The sequence below is a fragment of the Schistocerca gregaria genome, chromosome 2 (genome assembly GCF_023897955.1).
Source record: "Schistocerca gregaria isolate iqSchGreg1 chromosome 2, iqSchGreg1.2, whole genome shotgun sequence".
In the NCBI taxonomy this organism is placed as follows: Eukaryota; Metazoa; Arthropoda; class Insecta; order Orthoptera; family Acrididae; genus Schistocerca; species Schistocerca gregaria.
Window position 1 is genome coordinate 774,893,442 of NC_064921.1, and position 27,456 is coordinate 774,920,897.

Sequence of the window (27,456 nt, forward strand, 5' to 3'; positions counted from 1 at the left end):
TACAAAAAGCTACTACCTCCTCCATTATACTATATAATTACTGCTTAATAATGACTTAATTTCATTGACATTATTCAAAGAAATTAGTTTTCTATACCTCGAACCCCAGAGGCCTGTTTACGATACAGTACTAACTGTCATTCAGTTTTACAATGAACATTGCTATTGCCTCGTAGCTAAATGGAATTCTCGATCTGTTCCTTGACGTTTTGTTAGTTCAGTTTTATAACACTATAACAGCTGCTTTTATATTTATATATACTGAAATAAAGTAATATTTTAGATACAGAATGGTTTAATGTCTTATAAGCATCGTCCTGCTTTTTTGAATGAACAAAATTAAGTATGTAGAACCACTTTATATATTCAGGAAGTCACCCCTCCTCGGCGAAAGCTCCAAAAATTCTTGTCCCAAATTTTGTAGTGAGTGCCGAAGAATTCACTGTGGAAAATAACGTGTTACGTAGGTAAACATGGTTATAAATGAAAAATAAATTGAGAAGGTCGATATTATACATTTATTTTGACCATGTTGAGAATGTACATCAACATAATGTCGTTCAGTGAGGTGCGCGGCCCACGGTAAGGAGACAGTGTGTCTGCTACATGTCGGTCAGCATCTTTTGTTTGACTGGCATCACCATCATCTCGTGCACCTGAAACATGAAAGTGATCTCTGACAAACGTCAGCTAGCAATTGCAGGACATCAACCACAGCATGGTATTTCAGAGATTTCAACCAGTAACAAAACTTACATTCTCAGACAGATCAACACGCGAAATAGTAGGAAATAGTGGTGGCCCACTTTCTCGTAGAGAGAGAGAGATAGAGAGAGAGAGAGGCGGGGGACGGAAAATAAAAATAACATTATGGAGTGCCAAATAACCATGTTTTGTTAGAAGTTTCGAAAACAGTACTATTATATTCTGACACTTGTAAAGTAGTGTTCGGAATGTGATTAGCAACGTTTCATTGTTGTAGCGCAGGAGGTAATGAGTGCTAATTCTGTCACTGAATGAGTATCACAAAGCTGTGACTGAACAAGATTGCTTCAGCTCTGCAAAGCACCAGAGTTTAACACCTCGTTTAGCAGCAATAAAATGTTTGTTCGGATGTCCTCTTCCTTAGCTGAGTGATCAGTGTGTCTGACAAGTATGTAGTGGGCCCACTTTCGATTTCCAAGCCTGGTTGGAGATATTTTTCCACTTGGGGGCTGCGTGCTGTTGCTTTCCTCATCATCACTTCATAATCATCGACACCCAAGTCACCCATTGTGGCGTAAACTGAAAAGACTTGGAAGTCGGCGGCCGAACTTCCCCAGGTGGGGGACTCCTGGCGGTCAATGCAATACGATAATTCTATTTCATTTGTAAGAATTATTATTTTCTTATCGTAGGTACAACCAGGTGTGTGTCGGATCAACGTTATTTATTTATTATTTTCAGAAGAACATGGTTTATTTGTGTATTGTATGTGGTCTCGCAGTGAAACTACTGGTAAACCAGGTTTGTTCAGTTTTTGTGGTGGTGTAAAAGGCAGTTCTTGTTGTGTTCCTACAGAATCAAACACCACAAGTCTGGCACATCCAAAATGCCTGACATAACTTACATGATCACTGTTGGAGGTTACTGTTCACTTAAAAATCCATCCGGTAGCTGATATAGCGCTCACTGGTCAGTCTATCAGGACTCGGATTCCATGTTTCTATGGCTGAGAGCAAAATATGACTGTCTTTAATTGCTACTGGTTACATAATGCAATCACACACGATTTTCTTATTTAGTACCAAAGCTGACTCGCAATAAGGACTTGCTATACACTGAACATAATTTTAGAGACATAAATTCTTACCATCAGCAACAACTGTAATATTTACAAACGAAAAAGAACAACTTTGAGAGAGTAAAGACTATAAGAAGCACAGAAGATAAACTTATCAAGTAGCGTACGAAATAAATTAGCAGCGTTTTATAGCTGTAGCTCAGAAGGTGTTAGTATTATCGGTGATCAGTTCGTCACTAAATAACTATAACAAAACTGTGACTGGTCACAGGTTACAGTAGCGTGGGGAGCTCGATTAAACCACTCATCGGACTGAATATTACAACATCACCTTCAGAATGTATTCTTGTAATTCAGAGAATTAGTAGACCGTATGCTGCTTGATATTTTATTTTAGTATATAAGCTTATTTCGGCTTTATTGCCTTCATCAGTACGTGTCCTGGCGTTGTAGATGCTCATATGTCAACTTCGAGTGAACTATTACTGCTGTCTGTAGTTGTTAAGTGTAATATTTTTTCAATAACATTTTAAAGTCGTTGCAAGTATATTATAACACGTGTTTTATTGTTTTGACAGTTCTGGAAATTGAAGTTTGACAGCTATTACTTTACTTTTGTCTACGGTAAAACGTTACTGAAAAAAGAAGTTACATCCAACAACTTCAGATCAGCACTAATAGTTTACTCAGGGTTAACATATGTCCATCTACAACTTTAGGACATGTACTGGTGAAGGCAATAAAGACAAAATAAGCTTATATGCCAAATTAAAATATCAAGCAGCATACTGTCTACTAGTTCTCTGCATAATGTCTTTTTTTCGTTTATTGAGATTCGATTCCCCCCCCGAAGGGGGTGGGCTGGCAGCAGCTTAGTTCGCCGCTCTTCAGCCTACAGAATTTTTAAAACGTAAGAAGAATATAATAAACAATAGAAGCAGGCGATAAAAACGGTGACTTAAATTTTAAAATAGCGGGAAATTGTGGAAGTTAAAACACAAAACAAAGGGTTGGCGATGCTAATAAAATACACAGGAAGCAGAACAGGTAAAACAGTAGACATACATTAAAAAAACACGGCGACCGTCTAGTTTCTGTTGGCGAGAGATACAAAAATCACACCCAGCGACAGTATGATTTCCGTTCGCAACACTTCGGAAAAGATGCACAACACTTGAAACACTGCACTAAAAAGTTGGCACGAAGATGACTCACCACAGCTAAGGGCAGATGGGGTGACCTGGACAGATGAGGGGAAAAAAGGGGGAGGAGAGGAATAACGAAGTGGGGAGGGGGGGCGACGGAGGGTGATTAATGTCGTCCTGTGACATAATATATGCTGCAGGTCCCACAATAAAGAAACATATTCCATATAACATTGTCAATAGCTCTCTCTAAAACTCCCACAATAAAGAAACATATTCCATATAACATTGTCAACAGCTCTCTCTAAAACTAAAGATGTTCAAAAGTAAGTTTGAATAAAGTTAATTTACGAGGGGAGTTCACTACGGGTTATGCAACAAATTTTTTCTCGGCCAATTTCGGTTGAAATAATGCAAAATTGTTGTGGGACATCGTGGCAAAATCGTACGACAGCCCAAATAGTTTCATGTAGTTTCAAAAGGTGGCTGTGCTATACGTAGCCTCAAAATGGCGCCTGTAACGGAGACGCGTTCCAAGAAAAGAGCTGACACTGAGTTTATTTTGGCGGAAAACCGGAGCATCGCAGACATTCATAGGCGCTTGCAGAATGTCTGCAGAGACCTGGCAGTGAACAAAGGTACGTACGGTGCTTCGTTGGGCGAGGCGTCTGTTTAACATAGCAACAAGGTCGCGAAAATCTGCTCGATCTCCCTCGTGCTGGTCAGCCGCACACAGTCGTGACTCCTGCAATGTTAGAACGTGCGGACACTCTCACTCTATTTTTTTTGTACAACATGGTTGTGGAGAGGAAACAGCGATTAGTATGATTAATCAGGTATTCAAAAACAGTCTTAATCGCATTTATTATTATTATACCGCCAACCGGCTTCAACCCGACGTAGGGGTCATCTTCCAGTGGTCGACTGCTGGTGGTGTCACTCTTGTCTACATAACAGCAGGAGTGACACCACCATCAGTCGACCAATGGAAGATGACCCCTACATTGGGTTGAAGCCGGTTGACGGTATAATAATAATAAATGCGATTTAGACTGTTTTTGAATAATTGACTCTCACTCTAGGTGATAGATGGTTCTCAGTCAAACACCTCGCTCTCAACTGGACGTCTCTGTCGGCAGCGCTGATACATTCGTCCGCCAGTTGGGGCACTCAAAGGCGTGTGCCCACTGTGTTCCTCGCCGCCTAACAAAAGACCATAACGAGCAACGAGGGAACATGGGTGCGACATTGCTTTCGCGTTACGAGGCTGATCGTGACTGTTTTTTGTTCGAACATCGTCACAGGCGATGAAACGTGGCTTCACACTTCATACAGGAGCGGCACCACCCCACCTCTCCTCCGAAGAAAATGTTCAAACCTGCCCCCTCAACCAGTAAAGTCACGGTGACGGCCTTCTGGAACTCTGAAGGGGTTATTCTGTTTGGTGTCCTCCTTCGTGTTGCAACGAACAACTTTGAAGTGTGCGTACTATCCTCAGGAAATTGAGGAAACAACTTTAGCGTGTTAGTCACCACAAAAGTGCAACGAACTTATCCTTCTCCGTGAAAATGCAAGGCTTCAGACAAGTCTGTACACTCGAGAGGTGCTCACAAAACTTCATTGGACCCTTCTTCGTCGTCCACCCTACTGCCCGGATCTCGCACCTTCGAACCTCCGTCTATTTGGCCCATGGAACGACGCAGTCCGCGGGAAGAAGTACGCAGATGCTGGGGAGGTTATTGACGCAGCAAGACGATGGCTCCGACATCGACCAGTAGAGTGGTACCGTACAGGTATATAAGTAATCCCAGTAAGGTGGCATAAGGCCACTCCATTGAACTGAGGTTATCCTGAGAAATAGGATTTTGTAATGAAACGATTTGGGGGGGGGGGGGGGATGTGGTGTATTGGAATCCTGACTAAAAGCCACCTGCTTTCAGAAAAAAATGTGTTTCATTACCTACTGAATGCCCCTCGTATCTTCTACGAGGGGATAATACAACCCTCTGCCAGCCCCTGGCCGTCTCTAATCGTTATCGTCCCAAAGAAATCAATCAATGGAGAGAAGATCTACCGTCTTTGTGTCAATATGAGAGCAGTAAATAAGGTAACCACTCCTGTTAGTTTACCCTCTCCCACATATCGACGAAACACTGGACAAGCTAGGAAATTACAAATACTTCACTACCCTTGATATGATGAGTGGGTATCACCAAATACCGATTGCACCACAGGACAGGCCAAAAACAGCGTTCATATTCCCCTCCAGTCTATATGAATTTTTGAGAATGCCATTTGGGCTGTGCAACGCACCAGCCACCTTACAGCGCTCTGCTTACTTTTAAGAGGACTGAAGCCTACAATGTGCCTAGTTTATCTACGAGGGTCACTCTAAAAGAAATGTACACTAATTTTTTAAAACACAATTTTTATTCTGCATGTGTGAAAGTTTTGCAGTGTGTAGATACATCCTTCCCACTTGTTTTCAAACTTAGTTCATCCTGTTCCCGTGAGTGGCGCCATCACAGCATGTCTTCAAGATGGCTGCTACACTTGACGTTCGTCAGAAGCAACGTGCTGTCATAGAATTCCTGTGCTGCGAAAACGAGACTGTGGGAAACATCCACAAGATGTTGGGAAAGGTGTATGGAGATGCTGCTGTCGATCGCAGTACAGTTAGTTGGTGAGCAAGCAGGTTACGTGATGAAAGCGGGCACGGCAATATTGAGGATTGCCCTCGCAGTGGCAGGCCTCATACTGCACACGCAGACGCATCACAGTGAACGAATTGTCACGCTACGTTAGGATATGGGAAGGAGGTGTTTGCAGAATACTCAAAGTGTTGGCGTTAAAAAGGTTTGTGCCAGATGGGTTCCCAGGATGTTGACAGTGGCTCACAAAGAAACAAGAAAAACGTTACGTGGCGAACTTTTGGAACAGTACGAGAATGGTGGAGATGAATTTCTTGGAAGAATTGTGACAGATGATGAAACTGGCTCCATCATTTTTCACCAGAGACGAAGAGGCAATGAATGGAGTGGCATCATGCAAATTCACCCATGAAAAAAAATTCAAAACCACACCTTCTGCTGGAAAAGTTGTGGCTACGGTGATTTTCGATTCCGAAGGACTCTTGCTTGTGGACATCATGCCAAGTAGAACCACCATAAATTCTGCTGTATATGTGACGACACTGAAGAAACTTCAAGATCGACTAAATCGTGTTCGACCTCATCGCTAAAAGCAGGATGTTTTGCTGTTGCACGACAGTGCACGGCCACATGTCAATCGCAAAACCATGAAAGCGATCACAAAACTCGGATGGACGACACTGAAACACCCGCCTTACATTCCTGACCTGGCTCCATGTGACTATCATCTCTTTGGGAAACTGAGAGACTCTCTTCATGGTATAAGGTTTGAAGAAGATGGCTCCCTTGTGCACGCTGCCAAACAGTGGCTCCAACAGGTTGGTCCAGAATTTTACCGTGCGGGTATACAGGCGCTGGTTCCAAGATGGCAGTTGAGAGGGATGGAAATTATGTAGAGAAATGAAAATATTGTTCCTAAAGGATGTATCTACACACTGTAAGACTTTCAAACATGTAGAATAAAAGGTGGATTTTTTAAAAAATAGTGTGCATTTCCTTTGGAGTGACCCTAGTAAGATTAGTTGTAGGGTCGTCATTGTCTCGCGGGTTAGTACTTTTCACCGGAACTTAAAATGTTCTTCCCCAAAGCCGGCTTCTATCATTTTTTCCATTCTTTTGTAAATGACTCATGTCACTTTTTTCCAATCTCGACTTATTAAATACTATATGGGTGAAGGATTACTTAAATGACACAAAGTAGCTGGTTTAGGGAAATGGCACGCAGATCACTCTCTGGATCGGGTGCTCTCTCTTCGGTGTTGGGAAGTTTCTAGAGTGGACACGAACGTACCAGCACAGAGGGCGGGGCGCCCAGGACGTAGATGACGGCGTCGGCGATGTCCTCCGGCGTGATGTGCGGTTGCTTCAGCATCGCCTCCCGCGAGAAGAGCTGCAGGTTGTCGAAGATGTCCGTGGCCACCAGACCGGGGCTGATCTCCTGAAAGGCGAAGCAAAATCAACACCACCACGGACCGCAGCTACCTACGCCATACAGGTAAACTTCTGATACAGTTTAAAATGGTTCAAATGGCTCTAAGCACTATGGGACTTAACATCTGAAGTCATCAGTGTAGTACTACTTAAACGTAACTAAGCTAAGGACATCACACACATCCATGCCCGAGGCAGGATTCGAACCTTCGACCGCAGCAGCAGCGCGGTTCCGGACTGAAGCGCCTAGAACCGCTCGGTCACAGATGCCGACGATACAGTTTACACTTAGGTACAGATGTTGTAGCAACCCCAACGACATTAGCGAGACTTCGTTTTAAAATAAACAAAATACGGGGCTGCCTAGTAAATTTTTAATTATCACTTCCGAAAACGGAGGTTCCTAATTAAGCTTTTGTTTGTTTGTTTGCAGGCGCGTGTCTGCAGTCCCGGTACAAGTTCAGCGACGGTTGTAGAGATGCATGTTTGCAGTTAGGAGTAGCGGCAGTAAAAGATAAAAACAGGTCAAGAAATATACTGGAGAGGAAGACTGTAGTGAGTATGGAAGGTAGGTGGAAGTAGCATAGCGTCAGGTGAATTAATTGGAGGTGGTCCAAGAACGTTACCGAAAGGTGCTGAACGGTTCTACTGCTACCAATTTAAACTGAGGTGACAAAACCGATGGGGCACCTCCTAATATCGTGTCGGATCTCTTTTGGCCCGACGTAGTGAAGCAACCCTCCCGCCATAACGGTCCATAACTGCGAAAATGTTGCTGGCGCAGAGTATCATGCACGAACTGACCTCTCCATTATGTCCCATAAACTTGTGATGGGATTAAGGACGGGCGATCTGAGTGGCGAAATCGTTTGCTCGAATTGTGCAGAATTTTTTTCAAACCAATCACAAAAAAATGTGGCCCAGTGACATGACGCATTGTCATCCATAAAAAGTCCACAGTTGTTTGCTGTAAATGGTCTCCAAGTACCCGAACATAGCCATTTGCAGTCAATAATCGGTTGAGTTGTATTAGGGGACCTAGTCGATTTCATTTAAACACAGCCAACACCATTATGGAGCTACCACCAGCTTGGACAGTGCTTTGTTGAGAACTTGGGGACATGGCTTCGTGGGGGCTGAGCCCCATTCGAACCCTATCTTCAACTGAAATCGGCCTTCATCTGACCAGGCCACGGTTTTCCAGTCGTCTAGGGTCCAGCCGATGTGAGCACGAGCCCAGGAGACGCGCTGCAGGCGATATCGTGCTATTAGCAAAGATTAGATTAGATTAGATTAGATTAATACTTGTTCCATAGATCATGAATACGACACTTCGTAATGATGTGGAACGTGTCAGGTTAATAAAAGATGTCTGTACAAGAAATTACATTACACAAAATATTGCATGACACTAATGATTAAGTATTTTTTTTTTACTTAGTTTATATCTAAAAATTCAGCCAATGAGTAGAAGGAGTTGTCATCTAGAAATTCTTTTATTTATTTTTAAATGTTAGTTGGCTATCTGTCAGGCTTTTGATGCTGTTTGGTAGGTGCCCAAAGACTTTTGTGGCAGCATAATTTACCCCTTTCTGTGCCAAAGTCAGATTTAACCCTGCATAGTGAAGATCATCCTTTCTCCTGGTGTTATAGGTATGCACACTGCTATTACTTTTGAATTGGGTTGGATTATTATCAACAAATTTCATAAGGGAATATATATACTGTGAGGTTACTGTGAGGATCCCTAGATCCTTAAATAGATCGCTTCGGTCGCTCACTGTCATAGACCTTTTTACGTCAAATTTCGCAGCACTGTCTTAACAGATACATTTGTCGTACATCCCACAGTGTTGCTTGTCTATTAGCACTGACAACTCCTCGCAAACGCCGTTGCCTGGTTCCAAATGGTTCAAATGGCTCTGAGCACTATGCGACTTAACTTCTGAGGTCGTCAGTCGCCTAGAACTTAGAACTAATTAAACCTAACTAATCTAAGGACATCACACACATCCATGCCCGAGGTATGATTCGAACCTGCGACCGTAGTGGTCACGCGGTTCCAGACTGAAGCGCCTAGAACCGCACGGCCACACCGGCCGGCAACGCCGTTGCTCTCGGTCGTTAAGCGAGGGCCGTCGGCCACTGCATTGTCCGTGGTGAGAGGTAGTGCCTGAAATTTGGTATTCTCGGCAGACTCTTGACACGGTGGATCTCGGAATATTGAATTCCGTATTTCCGAAATGGAATGTCCCATGAGTGTAGCTCCAACTACCATCCCGAGTTCAAAGTCTGTTAATTCCAGTCGTGCAGCCATAATCACGTTAGAAACCTTTCCAAGTGAATCGCATGAGTACAAATGAGAGCTCCGCCAATGCACAACTCTTTTAAACCTTGCATACGCGATACTACCTCCGTTTGTATATGTGCATGTCCCAATCCCGCAACTTTTGCCACCTCAGTGTACGGAAAGTTAGTGCTTCCTGCAAGTCGACACTCCCTGCTGATACTGAATATATATATAGAGCAATTACTGCTTTTTAGATTTGTTTGTGAAGAGTCTCGGGTTTACAAAGTGACGTCTTACATTCTCATGTCAGTGTATGTGTCACGTAAGGACGATGAAGATAAGTGAAATCAGGGATCATACGTAGGCATACAGACAGTCGTTTCCCCTCCCTCCATTTCCGAGGGGAATAGCAAAGTGTAAGACTAATAGAGGTACAGAATACGCTGCGCCATGCACTGCATGCGTGCTTGTCGAATAAGTATGTAGATGTAGATGCTACAACGTGCCAGAAAAAACTGGAGTTTAGTGCTTCAGGAGAGATACTAGGTTGGTAGGAGTACTCACAGTGACCCTCATGCTGGAGTCGCGCTGGAGGAACTCGCGACGCAGGCCCTCGGACAGCACCCTGACCGCGTGCTTGGTGCCGTAGTAGAAAGCGCCCTCCGACATGAGGGGTAGCCAGTGGCCCGCCACGCTGCAAGCACACAGCAGACAATAAGTAATGAGGCAATGATTAGCGTGAGCAGCAGCTGGCGGGCGGGAGAAGGGAGCGAGCGTCACCTGCCGATGTTGACGATGTGGCCGTCGTCGACGCCCTTGGCGCGCATCAGGTTAACGGCCTCCTTGGTGCACAGCGTCAGCCCCAGCACGTTCACCTCCAGCATGCGGCGGAACTCCTCCGTGCTGCCCTCTGCACACAAACACACGCATTATCCAGGATAGGTCTGACCTCACATTGCAAGTATCAGCACTGTGCACTGATGAGCTCAAAAGCTACGACCACCACGCTTAATAGCCTGCTGTTCAAGTTTAGAACGAAATACAGATGCTGTCCAGCGTGGCATTGATTCCACAAGTCGGTGTCATGTTTTCAGGGGTATGTCGTACCACATATCTACGCACAAGAAACGCGAATTACAGGCTTGTGCTTTGTGGGTGTGGAACTGGCGCCTGACAGTGTCCCACATGTCGTTCATCTACATCTACATCAACATCATTACTCTGCAATTCACATTTAAGTGCTTGGCAGAGGGTTCATCGAACCACAATCATACTATCTTTCTACCATTCCACTCCCGAACAGCGCGCGGGAAAAACGAACACCTAAACCTTTCTGTTCGAGCTCTGATTTCTCTTATTTTATTTTGATGATCATTCCTACCTATGTAGGTTGGGCTCAACAAAATATTTTCGCATTCGGAAGAGAAAGTTGGTGGCTGAAATTTCGTAAATAGATCTCGCTGCGATGAAAAAAGTCTTTGCTTTAATGACTTCCATACCAACTGGCGTATCAAATCTGCCACACTCTCTCCCATAGTACTTGATAATACAAAACGAGCTGCCCTTTTTTGCACCCATTCGATGTCCTCCGTCAATCCCACCTTGTAAGGATCCCACACCGCGCAACAATATTCTAGAAGAGGACGAACGAGTGTAGTGTAACCTGTCTCTTTAGTGGACTTGCTGCATCTTCTAAGCGACCTGCCAATGAAACGCAACCTTTGGATCGCCTTCCCCACAATATTATCTATGTGGTCTTTCCAACTGAAGTTGTTCGTAATTTTAACACCCAGGTACTTAGTTGAATTGACAGCCTCGAGAATTGTACTATTTATCGAGTAATCGAATTCCAACGGATTTCTTTTGGAACTCGTGTGGATCACCTCACACTTTTCGTTATTTAGCGTCGACTGCCACCTGCCACACCATACAGCAATCTTTTTAAATCGCTTTGCAGCTGATACTGGTCTTCGGATGACCTTACTAGACGGTAAATTACAGCATCATCTGCGAACAACCTAAGAGAACTGCTCAGATTGTCACCCAGGTCATTCATATAGATCAGGAACAGCAGAGGTCCCAGGACGCTTCCCTGGGGAACACCTGATATCACTTCAGTTTTACTCGATGATTTGCCGTCTATCACTACGAACTGCGACCTTCCTGACAAGAAATCACGAATCCAGTCGCACAACTGAGACGATACCCCATAGGCCCGCAGCTTGATTAGAAGTCACTTGTGACGCCTGTTCCGTCGGGCTCAGATCAGGTGAATTTGGTGGCCAGGACATCAACGCGAATTCACTATCATGCTAATCAAACCGATGTAGCACGATTCTGGTCTAGGGACAAGGACAGTTATTCTACTGGAACATGCAACATCTGTCGGGAATACAGAATGAAGGAATGCAGGTGGTCCATATCAATGTTGATGTGGTCCACAGATATCATGAGGCCTCTGATTATCACCACAGATCCCACGGAAGCCCACGTGAATGAGCAAATACTGCCACAATGGGTCTGCGTCTTTGGCGTGGTACATATTTCGATCAGCTATTAGCCTGGATGACGGTGTATTCGAAGACGACCATCGATCTGGTGTGACAAGGAATCCCACAAGTGGACATGTTTCCATTGATCCACGGTCTTATCTCAAAAAAATGGTTCAAATGGCTCTGAGTACTATGGGACTGAACATCTTTGGTCATCAGTCCCATGGACTTAGAACTACTTAAACCTAACTAACCTAAGGACATCACACACATCCATGCCCGAGACAGGATTCGAACTTGCGACCGTAGCAGTCCCGCGGTTCCTGACCGAAGCGCCTAGAACCGCACGGTCACCGCGGTCAGCTGGTCTTATCTCGATGCGCCGTGTACACTGCATTCGTACTTGTCGATTGTGTTGTGTGAACATGGGGACACGGGCAGTTCATTTGTTATGAAGCCCTATGTGCGCTGAACAGTGTGTCCTGAAACACTTACGCCTGCTCCAGCACTGTACTCTGTCGTCAGATTTGCCACAGGTCGCGGGATATGCTGCTTTACAGAGTCGGCAAGCTTCCATTCTCCTCGAGGCATAGACGTCCAATACCTCGTTGCCTACTCATAGTTTCGCCGTCCTGCAGTCATTTTCCACACATGCTCACGACAGTAGCATGGGAACAACCGAACAGCTTAGCCTTTTCCTAGATGCTCGTCTCTGGGGGTCAGTGGTTATGTCAGCGCCTTTTTCATTTGCAGCTCGTATCGTCACGGGAGTGATTCCCACTCATCACTGCTCTACTTATACACAGTAATTAAGCTCCGCCTACCTAGGGGTTTTATGCAACTGCAACGTCTTCAAACATCACTCATATGATCTTCACATTCTCTCACTTGATATGCTCAAACTATAAAATATGCTCAAACTATAAATCCTACAGAAAAGCGAGCAGGACTTTTTTGTAGGAAATTTAATGTAGTTAAATTTTGTACAGGGATATGTTTTTGCTTGAGTCCTTTATTTTCGAATTATTTAACACAAACGTACAAAAGTCAGCTTCAAACGCGTCTTTCTTGAGTAATTTGAAAACTGTGGCCTCCAGCGGAAACGTATCCCAGTACAAAATTTTCTACAGGCAGATCCTGTTCATTTTTTTCTGTAGAACTTATTGTTTACTGTTGGTTGGTTTGGGGGAAGAGCCAAACAGCGAGGTCATTGGTCTCATCGGATTAGGGAAGGATGGAGAAGGAAGTCGGCCATGCCCTTTCAAAGGAGCTATCCGGACATTTGCCTGGAGTGATTTCAGGAACTCACGGAAACCATAAATCAGGATGGCCGGACGCGGGATTGTACCGTCGTCCTCCCGAATGCGAGTCCAGTGTGCTAGCCACTGCGCCACCTCGCTCGGTCTTATTGTTTACGCTTAACGGGCGAGAGAATATGAAAATTACACGCGTGGTTTTTGAATGCGTTGCGGTTTCCATAAAACCCTCAGGTAGGGGCAGCTGAGTCGCCCTGTGTACTTCGCTTACCGCGTCTCGTGCCCACAACCCTGCGAGGCGGTTTCCAATGTCGCAGCTGTGGTCCCAGTGTTTAAGCTCAGCACTATCTGTATGCAGGTTACTGCGTTTGCATCATTCAGTGCCGTGATCCTGACTTGACAGTCCCCTGTCATTTTCTGTTGTATTTTGGACAAATGAATCGAGGTTGGGTGCAGACACTGAGTCAACGAAGTCTCAGTGCATATCAGCTGCTAACTACACTCCAAATGCAAACTCGTATTATGACTGTGTGCAACTTGTATCTATGTTTGCTGCTCTAAAATGCCTGGAATACATTCTTTCTGAAAGCAGCAGGGAGCGCAGTGTCATCTACAACTGACGCAGAAACAAGACTAAGTTATAACGAATCGAAGGTAGTGAAAGAGAAGCAGTCGCTGAGAAAAGAATGAGATGAGACATGGTTGCAGCTTGCTCCCAATGTTATTCAGTTTGTACACTGACTAAGCAGTCAAGAAAACCAAAGAGAAATTTGGGAAGTGATTTGTAGTTCATAGAGAAGAAAAAAACTTTCAGGTTGGACGATGGTACTGTAATCCTGCCAGAGACAGTAGAGACCTGCATGATCAATTGAATGGAATGCACACTGTCCTGAAAGGTGCTTATAAGAGGAACGTCGATAAAAGTAAATCAAGAGTGAAGCTACAGTAGAATTAAATCAAGTGATGCTGAGAAAAATGAAACAGCAAAAGAAGCAGATGAGTTTTAATATTTGGGCAGCAAAATAACTGACAATGGCCGAAGAAGAGAGGATATACCATGCAGACAGGTAATACCATGAAAAAAGTTTCTGAAAAAGAGAAATTTGTTCAAATCTAAAAAAAAATTAAATGTCTGGAGTTTAGCCTCGTATGGGATTGAAGTGTCGACAAACAACAGTTCAGACGACAATAGAAGCTTTTGGAATGTGGTGTTACAGAAGAATGTTGAAGATTTGAGGGACAGATCAAATGGCTAATGAAGAGGTACTGAAACAAATGCTGAAAAAAAAATGTGGCACAATTTGACTAAAAGAAAGAATCAGTTTAGAGGGCACAGCCTGAAGCATCAAGGAATCGTAAAATGAGTAATGGACGGAAGTGTGTGTGTGCGTGTGTGTGGGGGGGGGGGGGGGGGGGGGGTGGTTGGGTTGGTGGGTGGGTGTGGTTGGGAGTACAATTGACGAGGAAGAACAAGAATTGAGTACAATAAGCAGTTTCAAATGAATGTGGGTTGCAGTAATCATTCAGAGATAGAGACGCTTCCACAGGAAGATATATATATTGTGGAGAGCTACATCAAACCAGTCTTCAGACTGAAGACCACAACGTAAACAACATTTCCTGTACGATTTCCATTTGCTCACAGCAAAGGTCTATAAATAAATCGTGCCACAGTGCTATAATGCAGGCGAAATATACATTATATCTAAATGTTTTCTAGCCCTTCTCAAAGGTGATAAATATAAATTCCCCTTTAGTGCAGAACATTTAACAAAGTGCTTCATTTGTCGAGGATGTACGGTAAAGATCCGAATGTTTCTATTAGGCCTAAACTCCAATTACAGTCATAACTTATCACGATCACAGTGTCACCAAGCAAAAATAAATAAATAAATAAATAAATAAATTCTAGCCTCAGGTATTAGACAGAAGCTGTTCGTACAAAATCACTAATTTTCCTTGAAGATTAACATAAGAGCTATGTTTACTAACTTTCATACTCATCAGCCACAATTTTGACATTTTGGCTATCATTGATGTTACGTGCTGCAGTATGTCACCTACAAATATTTCTGACCTATGCACCTGTATATGTTTTATTACTTACTGTGTCTACTGATTCTGTTCTACGTTTTCTGTTGCTACACTGCTGGTAAAACTGTTATTCTTCTTGTAATACTAAAAACAACTTTCAGCACAGAAGACACACTCTTCCAACATGTTAACCTGTTTAGTGTTATCTAGTGTTGCCAACTGTGCGGTTTTTAACTAACTCATACAATACCAGGAATACGTAAGTTGAAAGTGCTGCATGGAAATGAAAATGTATAAGATTACTGGATATCATGACCGCGTGCTATGCAACAACCGTAATCACATAAATTCAAACAAGTTTCAGCATCTTTGTGCCATGATCAGTGGTATTCTTTATTCAGTTCCGTAAAATGAAAGCGTGTTTTAACGAATAATTATCTAACAAAATTAGGCCTGAAACAGTTTTTTGTCCTTCGTTGTCATTACCTTAATTTTTCCACATTATTGGTTTATGCAAGAATCACTATACATTATTGGTTATCGGTAGTTTCTCACATCCAAAAATTTAAAGTGTGTCCAGCACAGTTGTTGAAGACGTCATCCGGTTGCATTCTCATAAATTGTTCGAACATTTTATATACCAGGAGAAACTCAAGTTTCCCAAAAAACTGTACCTGTCCAACACTGTTTATGCACAAGAATAGAAATATTATATGTTGAGAATTATAAATCAGCAACTGTATATCGTAGAACCAATATTTAGAAGGGATGCGTTGTCAGATGTGTAAAAAACAGTAATAAATTGAAGACTCTTACGTTTTGCTTGTTACGTCACTTTCACGATATATGTTTGTAGGCAGAGTAGCTTAACGGCTGCTGCTTCTTTCGCTTAGACTGTATGGTCTGCACAGCTTTCTTCTGTTTTTCTTTAATCGAATTTTTACATTGTTCACATATTGCAATATCTTCTGAACTATTCACGCTAGCCTTAAAGCTGTAGAAGAATGGTCTTTTCTGAATGTGCTTCCGACCAAAAAGCGATTCTGGTTGCTAAGGCTTTTATTAATTATGCCTTGTGCTTTCTTGTGATGATATTTCCGTAGAAACTTTCATCCCCCAGCACATATTTCTTTGTATGTAACCGAGAAATGAAATGTCAGTTTTCATAGATCTAGCTTTAATATGTTTTTAATATAACGAGATATTTGCTTAAAAATTTTCATCCACTGTTTCACCCCCTTAGGAGTTGAGTTTCCAAAAACAGTGAAACACGATTTTTTTTAAATTTCTAACAGAGAAACCAGACACAAATTTCATAGATTTAGCTTTGGAAATGCTTTCATAATGAAATAATTTCATGAATCTTTTCATTCCCTATTTGAATCCCGTAAGGGGTTGAATTTCCAAACTTGCTGCTATACGAATTATTTTTATTTCCAGTAGAGAGGTGAAAAACCAATTTTCATAGATATTGGTTTAAAAATTCTTTAGTAGATCTTTATAATTACTTATTTTCAAAGAAACTTTCACCCCTTATATTATCCCTTTAGCGGTTAAATTTCCAAAGTTACTGAAGATGCATTTTTTTACGTATTTCTCACTGAGAAACCAAATACAAAATTTCGTAGTTTTAGTTTCAAAACTGCCTTAATAGCAACGTTTCTTCAAAAAGCATTTGGTCCTCTATTTCACCCCATTAGGATCAGAACTTCGAACAATACCTTCTTAAACGATAATGTCCACACCCTCTCAAAATTTCAATTTTCTCTCCTTAGTGGTTTGGGCTGGACAAAGATGAGTCATTAAATCAGTCTGGCCCTAGTTCATCCTCCTAAGGATCGAATTTCCAAACACAGTGAAACATGCATTTTTTCATTTCTAAATGAGAAGTCAAATACCTGTTTGCATAGATTTAGCCTTAAAAATGCTTCAGAATGAAATGTTTTCGTAAAACTAGTTGAAGCCTGCCAGAGACTGTGTTCATGTGTGTGTGTGTGTGTGTGTGTGTGTGTGTGTGTGTGTGTGTGTGTGTGTCGTATATTTTTGACAAAGGCCTTGGTGGCCAAAAGCTTATTTTGTGGCAGTCTTTTTCTTGTACCTATCTGCGACTCAGCATCTTCGTTATATGGTGATAGCAAGTATCCTTTTCATAATATTGTTACATTCCATCCTGGATTTTCCACTCTTTGAAATGTGTACTTTTTGTTTGCAACTGAGAAGCCAAATTCATATTTTCATAGATTTGGCTTTAATAATGCTTTGATCTCCTATATCACCTCCTTAGGGGTTGAATTTCCAAAAACAAAGAAACACATTATTTCTTTATTTGTAACCGAAAAGTCAAATTCCAATTTTCTTAGATGCATCTTTAAAAAACTTACTGTAGTTCTTTAATAACTGGTTATTTTAAGAAACTATCTATCACTATTTCGCTTTCATAGAGCTTAAATTTCCAGAAATGCTGATATACGTATTTCTTTACTTCTGACCAGGATACCAAATACCAATTTTCGTAGATCTACCTTGAAAATTGCCTTCACAGAGACATGTTTTCAGAAAACCTCTCATCTCCTGTTTCAGCCTCTTAGGGCTAGAATTTCGAAAAGTCTCTTCTTAAACGACGCCTATAGGATAAGATAAAAACCCTACCCAAATTTCAAGTTTCTGTCATCAGCGGTTTGGACTGGGCCATGATGAGTCAGTGAGTCGTCGAGTTAGGGCATTGCCTTTTGTACATAAAGATTAAATATGCTTTTTTAGGTTATTTTTAAGAAAGGAATAAAGAGATTTATTAATAAATCTCGACCCATTCCATTATTAATGTCCTTCTCAAAAGAATAATTCTGGATGGCAGAGAATATGGGGTTCTATGTTAGTCACAATTTGAAATATAGAAGAGTGTTTCACTATATGTGACATCTACCATTCCAACAACCATGTAAAGATGAAACGAAAAAACTGTCACCTTCTTGGATTCTAGTTCATATGAAGAATTTGGCTGTGTATAACAATACATTTTTCCATAGTAATTTTTTGTCTTCTGCGGTGCAACTTAAAATTGGTTCATATTATCTGCAACTGGGAAGAAATGGTTAATGGAGTTAGAAAAACTAAAACTAAACTAAACTCCTTCCGAACAGGCAATTAAGGCCCAACGGTACGGGCCGGCCGCCGTGTCATCTTCGGTCCACAGGGGTCACTGGGTGCGGATATGGAGGGGCACGTCGTCGGCACACCTTTCTCCCGGCCGTATGTCTCAATCAAGTAGCTCCTCAGTTTGCCTCACAAGGGCGCCCCGCTTACCAACAGCGCTCGGCAGACCGGATTTTCACCCATCCAAGTGTTAGCCCAGCCCGACAGTGCTTAACTTCGATGATCTGACGGGAACCCATGGTACCACTGCGGCAAGGCCGTTGGCAGTTAATGGAGTTGCCATACATAACTATTTTCTGCATAGAGGAAAATCACTACTGCTGTTCCTTCGGGTTCAATATGGGCTGCTTTCAATCAATAAATAATTTTCCCTGTTAAATGATAAAGCTCGTATAGTTGTCTTAGTTGTTGATCCAAGCATCGTAATTATGTTAGTAGAATTACACCAAAACTGTCTTTCTTAGCACTATAGCGGATGATCGCATGATACAAGCAACGTACAGCCTACTAAGCTGATAAAATAAACGAAGCTAAACTTGCCAGGTATGCCATTCAGTTGGTCGAGATGTATACATATTGAGTGAGCTACCGATCTTTGTGTTGTTTTGCTTCAAATATCAGATACTCATACTGCCGTGTTGACATGTTGATGAGATGGTCATACCTCAATGACTAGTTCACGTATGTGCTAGATGCAAAGTTTAAATATGCTGATGGGGTCTGTGCAGACTAACCTGTAATCTGAGAGTCAGAGAAGACGCCAGCGTTGTTGACCAGGATGTCGACGCGGCCGAGGTTGTCCTTGAGCCAGCGGAAGGCCGCCTGTATGTCCTCCTCTTTGCGCAGATCTGCCTGGACTGCGTGCAGCTTGCCAGAGTACGAGTCGGACTTAGCAATGGCCTGAAACCAAAAAATGTACCAAAAACTGTCTGAAATGTGTGGATTCCCTACACAATATGCCACCACAGGTACAGTACTTCACTTGAGTCAAAAGGCAACACTCTGATATACAACCTTGGAAACTGAAACACAAAATCATGACATTTGTGAGCTCGTCAGCTCTTGATGTGAACATGCAGATTAATTCTGTTACTCCAGAGAATGATATTCCAGGTGGCTGTGGAGAAGTTTTTCTAGCTATAATGGCCAGGGACAGTGCCAGAGTTGAAGCCAAGGCAGGCTATCACGCAATATCTCGTTTGGAATGCCAATAAGGACGAACAGCCGATGCTGCATGTAGAATAGGCAGACCAGAGTTAATTGCCAGACACCACCCAAACTGAATGTATGACCAAAGTACCGATGCAGCAAAGTGGCCTCGTGGAGAAGGGAGCATAACATCATTTTTTTGACCACGCACAGTGAAGTAACAACACGTAAATTGTGGGCAAGAGTGGCTATTCAGTAGGCAGACGGAGCTGCACTAACCAAACTGGAAACTTTAAGACCGGAATTATGAGACCGCAGTGTGGTGTAGAATTTTGACAGGTCCATGAAAACTAGGGCACACTCGATCATTCTCGACACATGATAATGTGATTCGCATGGACCAACTGGTACAATAACCCTGGCATCAATGCTTAGTTCTCAGTTGGCAGCTAACCAGTCCCGAGGTGGGACCTGTGATATACCATCTACGACCTGCCTGGATGACTTCGACCTACAATGCAACAGGCAGCCTGTTCTGAATGACTTGGCTGACGAGGGCGGCTAGCGCCTCGTCTTTGCCTAGAAGCCTTGGGTGCATCCCATCACCAGGCCACCTGGAGGCCTAGCTGATGATACCTGTTGAGCTACCAAACCACCACCTTTCCAGGGAAACACAGTTGCTCCCACCCCCGTACCAGAGTGTATGAGCAAACACCTCCATCACTGGCCCTGCTCTCGCTGAGAGGCCGTGACGTAACTCTTTGTGACTTCGGCCACCTCGTTCAGAACTATGGGTTGCCTTTCCGGACTGTGTGAAAATAACACTAAAGAACGATATACATTTCTTTTTTCCTTTTTCATGTAATTTCTTTTCACTTTTTTTCTGCTTTCTTTTAGCGATACGTTGGAAGAATTATTTTAGGATGAGTGCTGTAAATTTATTTCTTTGTACAACTACATTTCTGTTTACGTCCTGCAGTGGTCATAAGTGTAATTGTTTTGATGCTGCATGATTTCAGGTTCATTAACAGGTTGTTTAAATTCTTTTTCTGTGAACGGAATAATATGAAGTCATAATTTTCATGAAACTGCAAATCGATGTTCTTGGAATTGTTGAAAGTGTAATGTGAAGCGAGATGGACTGAGTGGTGTAGAAACATATCGCTAGGCCGACAGAGAAAGCATCAACAAAGAGTTGGGAGTGAGAACGAGAAGGTGATTGTCGTGCCTCGCCAGTTCAAAAATGTGTGTGAAATCTTATGGGACGTAACTGCTAAGGTCATCAGTCCCTAGGCTTACACACTAGTTAACCTAAATCATCCTAAGGACAAACACACACACCCATGCCCTACGGAGGACTCGAACCTCCGCCGGGACCAGTCGAACAGTCCATGACGGCAGCGCCTCGCCAGTGCTAGTGCGTTTTGTGTGTGTGGCCGACGTAAAATAGCTGTTTGACCGATGATAACGTTTTGCGATTCTTTTTGGGTACCGCGGACAAAGAAGTAAGCGTCGCGTTAGTTATAAGTCGGAACTGCCACTTGGCGTAAGAGCTATGACGGGCAGACAGCCAAGCCGCGTGAACGCCTGGCAACTGGACAATTTGATTGTAGGCAGCACAGACGGTTTATTGCGTACTGCGGTCTGTAAAACTAAACAGAAACTTGCTAATGCATTTCCTTGTCGTGAACTGATATGTATAACTTTAATCTCGAATGGGCGATGTGCCGATCACCACGCAAATGATGTGAGTACATGGTGACTATTGTGCACGGTACGTACTGTGTGATGTATACCATGGACCATTAAGTCAAGTTACAACTAACTTATTGTACTTTCTTATTGCGGACGGTAGTACTGAGAAACGTGCCGAGCCGCTATCGAACGGAAACTGAGAGGGATCGGTCGCGCCCGTTCTGCTGGCGGAACCTTCCGCAGTCGAACGACGAAAACTTCTCGCTGCGACAGAGATGGATGATGGAAGAGTGGCTGCAGTCTTCGTCTTGGTGATCCGTTGGACTGGTCGAGGCACATTGTCGGTCAGCCGGACGTTCCAAGCCGTTGTTGGCTCGAGTCGATGTGAAGAGTTTTATGAAGGAGCCCGCAGGAACTGTTGCTATTCGCCGAGTTGTGGACTCTGGCCGACATTAAATAGCCACATATAAAAGTGATGTTGGTCGAGATGGCCGTTTGCAGCTGTCAGCATAAGTGGATTCTTGTGGGCGTTACAGCTTGTAAAAGCGTATTTACTGCTCACTCGACTCATTGTCTTCATTGTAGTGAAGTACGTTACTGGAACGCGTCATGGTTAATGTATTCAATCCTTGCGGGTTTGGATGACCGTGCTCGTTTTGACAAGAACCATATTTATTACATTATGTTGAATACTGTGTATCCTGTTATTAATTTGATTATTGTTGAAAAAGATGACGTTCACAATGGAAGGAGGGCTGTGTGTACGTAATGTTAACGAGTGAGGTATCAAATCAAAGTATTAACGGACTCCTCTGGTGTGTAAGGATTACTTGTGGTAATTTTAATAGTATCTGTTCTGAAATGCAGGACGGTAACCCCAGTGCGTAAATTTGAAACTTTCTTGTTAATTGATGGTGGGACCTGTGCGATTTCCGTCTGCTATGTTAGTTAACGGGATTTGTTTCTTATGTAAAGAATTACCTGTGGGCGCTTTAAAATTGTTTGCTCTAAATGCAGGAAGGTGAACCCAGTACATAATTTGAAAGCTGTTTCGGTTGATTTCAAGTACGCTTACGTGTAAAAAGAAAGAAGAAAAAAGGTTCAAATGGCTCTGAGCACTATGGGACTTAACATCTGTGGTCATCAGTCTCCTAGAACTTAGAACTACTTAAACCTAACTAACCTAAGGACATCACACACATCCATGCCCGAGGCAGGATTCGAACCTGCGACCGTAGCGGTAGCGCGGTTCCAGACTGAAGCGCCTCGAACCGACGCTTACGTCATGCTGATCTCTTGTTAATTCCTCATGAGATTTGTGCGATTTCTGTCCGCCATGTTAGTTGACTGGATTTGTTTGTTTTTTATGTAAAGATTATTTGTGGGCCCTTTTAAAATTGTTTATTGTAAATGCAAGAAGGTGAATCCAGTACATAATTTGAAAGCCGTTTTGGTTGATTCCAAGTACGTTTATGTCATGCTGGGTCATTAGCTGCTGTCTTAATATTAATTGTTTACTAAAGATAAAAGGGGAAAGAAAGTTTAAATTCAAATTTTCTCTGCTTATTGATCTTAAAAGTTGTATTTAAAAAAATACATTCTATGATAAAATTGTCCTATCGATTCTCTTGTAAGGCTAACTGAGGTTTCACCTCTTGAGTTTTCTGTTCAAGTATTTATGTGTAATAAAAGCATGAAACTTTCTTCATTGTAAGGTCGTTATGTACGCCTGTAAAGGCCCAGCACCACCGTTTCATCGCTATGTCACATTTGTAATTTTAGGTGTATGGTTTGAGAATGGGCGTGTCAGCCCGAAACCAGTAACCACTACAGCTGAATTTCATACCAGTGCAACTGAGACGGATGAAATAAAAAATTATAGAATTCCTCGATGTTTAATTAGAAATCATCCCATTTACAAACAATGCTTCGAACAAAAAGATTGTGGATTCGCTTTGTCCGTCATTGTTCCCGTTGCTCCCGCTATGCCCTTGGCACTCTCCATGTTGAATATCGTTGCTAATCGACGCGTTTAGTACACAGAGTACTGCCGACGTAAAAATCACGTTCTGCTCGGCACCAGAAATCCTAAAACGACTCCGGCAGCATACCCCATGATGTCCTCACTCGCTACCTATGGCTGCGCCAGGCAGCTGCCGAGCCGCAACATTTATCAGGAACACGTGAGAGCTGCCGCATGCGGTGTGCAGTGCTATGCACCAAATGGTTTAGCGCTCCGCTGACAACTCGATAACTGTTCCTTCCAACAGCAAAGTCACACGTCTCCTGCCCACAGTCACGGCCGGGCGCATTGTGTTAAGACAATACGTGACAAAGTTATCCAACACCAAATGTGCCATGGTGCCGACAAGGGCGGCGGCCTAAGGGACATCATGTACCAAACTTTCGCATTGTTTTGACCTGTTTCATCCACAGTACTGCGTTAGTAATTGTTGGAATATTGGATGCGTCGCTTGCACAACCACACATTGCGATTTTTGTTTGACAACACGTCCTCAAGAACAAATTTCAAATTTTATTGAAAGGACACTTAGCAGCTAGGAGTATCGTTTCCGAAAACAACCGCACGAAAAATAGCATAACCATATAGAAAACTTCTCAACTAGTGGAGGAAATAAAAAACGTATTCCTATTACCGAAGTCTGGTGTAATTGCAATGAATCACATTTAACATATAGTACATGAAAGTTACGGCAAATGGGTCTAAAGTGGCCTGTTGGTACAGATACATTGATGATGTTTTTTTTTATCTATTAAGTGAACACAAGGAAACAGAAAAACTGCATAAAGAGAGCGAGCGATTAGGCAAAGGCGCTGGTTAAGACAGTGTCTCGTATTCGGGTGAACAGCGGTTCAAATCTCAGGCTGCCGTCCACATTGACATTTCACGTGGTTTCTGTAAATCGTTTAAGGAAGTGCCGGTATGTGATTTTGAAAACGACAAGGCTGATTTCTCCGCATACTTCCAAAATCCTTGCTTGTCGTCTGCCCCTAATAACCTCATCATCGACCGGAGGTTAAACGCTAATCTTCGTTCGTTCCATAAAAAAGTTATAAACGCAATACAATGAAACATCACGTTTACGTTAGAGGAACTGGACGAAACCAAGCTTGATTTATTAGACAATATCGTGAATACATAAAACAGTGGATACGCTTTCGCAATATGCAGGAAGTCCACAGGAAGAGATATAGTGTTACATATAAACTGTAATCACACTCTTAACCAAAAGCAGACAGCACTCATACACATGCCTCATTACATGTCACTTCTAGCTCGGAATTCAAGAGGTAACTCACACAGTAGGCAGAATAGCTCGGAACAAACCGAGCGAGGTGGCGCAGTGGTTAGACACTGGACTCGCATTCGGGAGGACGACGGTTCAATCCCGCGTCCGGCCATCCTCATTTAGGTTTTCCGTGATTTCCCAAAATCGCTCCAGGCAAATGCGGGGACGGTTCCTTTGAAAGGGCACGGCCGACTTCCTTACCCATCCTTCCCTAAACAGATGAGACCGATGACCTCGCTGTCTGGTCTCCTTCCCCAAACAACCAACCAACCAACCAGCACGGAACAATAGCTACGACATAAAAATAGTGCATAGATAATTTCTGATGATCCACGTTCGACTTTTAAGTACGGGGACAAACACTGTTACAAGCTAACAGACCACACAAACTCTATACAACCTAAAACAAACATATGCAGCAGATTATTGAAAGCAGTTTCGTAATCGTAGTGTAAATTCAATACACTGATGACGCTTCTGGGAGAAGAAGCGCGTCGTATCTGACGTATAAACGCATCACATTTCACAGTTGTGCAAGTGACAATCTCAGTAAGTCAACAAGTTTGTGTCGAAAAATCAGTTTGGAAGATTTGCCATAAGAATAATATACCAAGTACTACGAAATAGTTTAGTAAGGTAACTTATTTTGCGTGTTTTCATGCACATCTGAGATACTGACTTGCAGACATCTATTCAGTACCATGAAGCATCCCCTCTCGCTAGAAAACTATAGCGAACTGCACGAAACTCTGCAGAGGATTGGCGCTTGGTACAGGGAGTAGCAAGTGACTGAGAAAATAAACAGATATAACGATCTTCGAATACCGTTTATTGTATGATTACACTAATGCAGAACAATCACGGAAATCAATTTTTTCCATAAACTGTCTTGGCGTATGTGTACGGAGCGATTTGAAATGGGACCCTCGCATAAAAGTAATCACGTGTAAGGCAGATGCCAGACAGATTCATTGGAAGAATTCCCAGAAAACGTAGTCCATCAATAAAGGAAGTAGCTTGAATATTGCAGGTCAGCATGAGATCCGTACCATAATGGACTGAAAGAGGAAATAGAGAAGATCCAAAGAAGAACAGCACATTTCGTTACAGGTTTCACTTAGTAAAAGCGAAAACGTCACGGAGATTCTCGTCCAACTCCACTGGCAGAGGCTGTGAGAGAGGCATTCTGCACCTCTGTATGGTCTACTGTTAAGATTTCGAGAGCGCAAAGTCCTATAAGAGTCAACCAATATGTTTCTTCCTCCTAGACAATTCTCGCGAAAAGATAAAAATAAGAGAGATTTGAGCCCACGCGAAGGCTTACCAGCAACCGTTCCTCCCGTGAACCATACGCGATCGGAACAGGAAAAGCGGGAAGCCACACTGGTACACAAAGTGCCCTTGGCCACAAACAGTGAGGAGGTACAAATGTGGATGTGTAACAGACGGGACATCTCATAGACTCCACAAGAAATCGAAACTGATGTGAGGCATCTGGAACCACGATCTCTTAGTCATAGTTAACAATTTACGGAGACGGGGGAAAATGCGCCCAAGACAAACACAACTGTCTCGATGGCAGCCCACATTTACTCAACAGGCTTGAGCTGAGATGCTCTGGCTGGCCTTTATAAACACTCCTATATGCACGTGAAGTTCTCCTTGAATCATTCTCTCTCAGTTCGCAAGCGACGGCGAGATGCATCGTCTTGCCGGAGGTACAGGTCCCATGTGAGGTTCTGTAGGCTCACAGTCGAATTTACAGGATCAAACAGTAGGTTGCTGTGTCATTATCCAGTGAGAGACGCATCAGGAATTGCCGAAACGCACCCCTCACAAGCAGCCGTCTCTGATTCAAACGCTCGTGTGTGTATATGTGTGTGTGTGTGTGTGTGCGTGTGTGAATAACAAAGCTATGTGTAGTGTAAGGGAATAAGCTCAAGACGACCAGTGCATTAAAAAATCCCAACGATTAACGTGAACTGCGTCCTTTGGCATATGTATGTGATATTAAACAGTTACCAGCATTCTACAGTGGAAAATTTCCCTATACGTGTCCACACTCGTACTCTGAAAGTCACCATGCCGTATGTGGCCGATAGTGTACTGTGTACTACTGTCTCCCCTTCTCACTCCTCCCCCCCCCCCCCCCCTCTTCCTTCTGTCATTCACGGACCACTGAACCACTGATGGAGGCGGTAAGAACGACCGTTGTTAAGTCTCCCTACAGGCCGTAATTATTTCACCTTAACCTTCATGGCCACTAAGCAAGACGTACGAGAATCGAAATAATACGTACTCGGTTCTTCTCGAAACTCTGCTCTCGGAATTTCAAGTTTTTACGTGATGCATCATTCGTGTTTAAAACTCTAAAGTGGCGTTTTTGTTACTGTTGGTTTATTAGTACATGGTCTAAGTACGTCGAATTAAATTGTTTTTGATACGCTGAGCTAAATATAGAACGTGACGAGCAGCGATCGCAGTTTCAGTTCAGCGCGGTCTGCAGCAGAAATCCAAAAAGAAAATGGGAGCTATGAGTCTGATGTAGAGATGGGATACAGCTCTTCGAAGAATGCGAATATATTCTAGTTCCGATTACGAATATAACTCAGTAATCGTTTTCAATTTTCCAACAGAAACACTTGCCAGAGCTCAGCAATTGACGAAAAACTGCTTCTTTTTTTTGGACTGGAAGGAACACTTCCTGTGCAACGATTTCCGTGTCAATATTTATCCCAGTTATCTCCTGCGAGGCCAGATCATCAATCAACTTTGTTCTTCCGCGCTTTTTCGTTAATTTTTCACCTCAGTGTCAAGAGGGTGCTGTAATATTTTCCAGCTGATACTTTGCTCTCTTATTATGAGGTCGCTGGCAAAATCAGGTTTATAATGTCCAGCTCAGCTGTGGGCGTACGGATTTTATGGGTTATGACCACACAATCTGTGAAATTCACCGGCGAAGTCTGATTCAGTTATACCAGAGACCATCTGTCTTGATTGAAGTACGCTGTTTAGAAAATAATGTTTAGGAATCAGAATGAGGCCTCCAAATTGATAAAGCATATT

The 27,456-nt window shown here is 42.9% G+C and overlaps 1 protein-coding gene across 1 annotated transcript in view; it reads right to left on the reverse strand.

Annotated features, from left to right (window-relative positions):
- Positions 1-495: 495 nt before the first annotated feature.
- The window catches only part of LOC126335014 (farnesol dehydrogenase-like), a 50,012-nt gene continuing 23,051 nt past the window's right edge, over positions 496-27,456 (reverse strand). The window contains exons 2-6 of the mRNA XM_049997842.1: positions 18,970-19,135; positions 10,081-10,210; positions 9,865-9,994; positions 6,871-7,017; positions 496-656 (exon numbers count right to left, since the gene is read on the reverse strand). Coding sequence (XP_049853799.1) covers positions 603-656; positions 6,871-7,017; positions 9,865-9,994; positions 10,081-10,210; positions 18,970-19,135 — 627 coding nt within the window. The 3' untranslated portion in view covers positions 496-602. The remainder of the gene's footprint in view (positions 657-6,870; positions 7,018-9,864; positions 9,995-10,080; positions 10,211-18,969; positions 19,136-27,456) is intronic.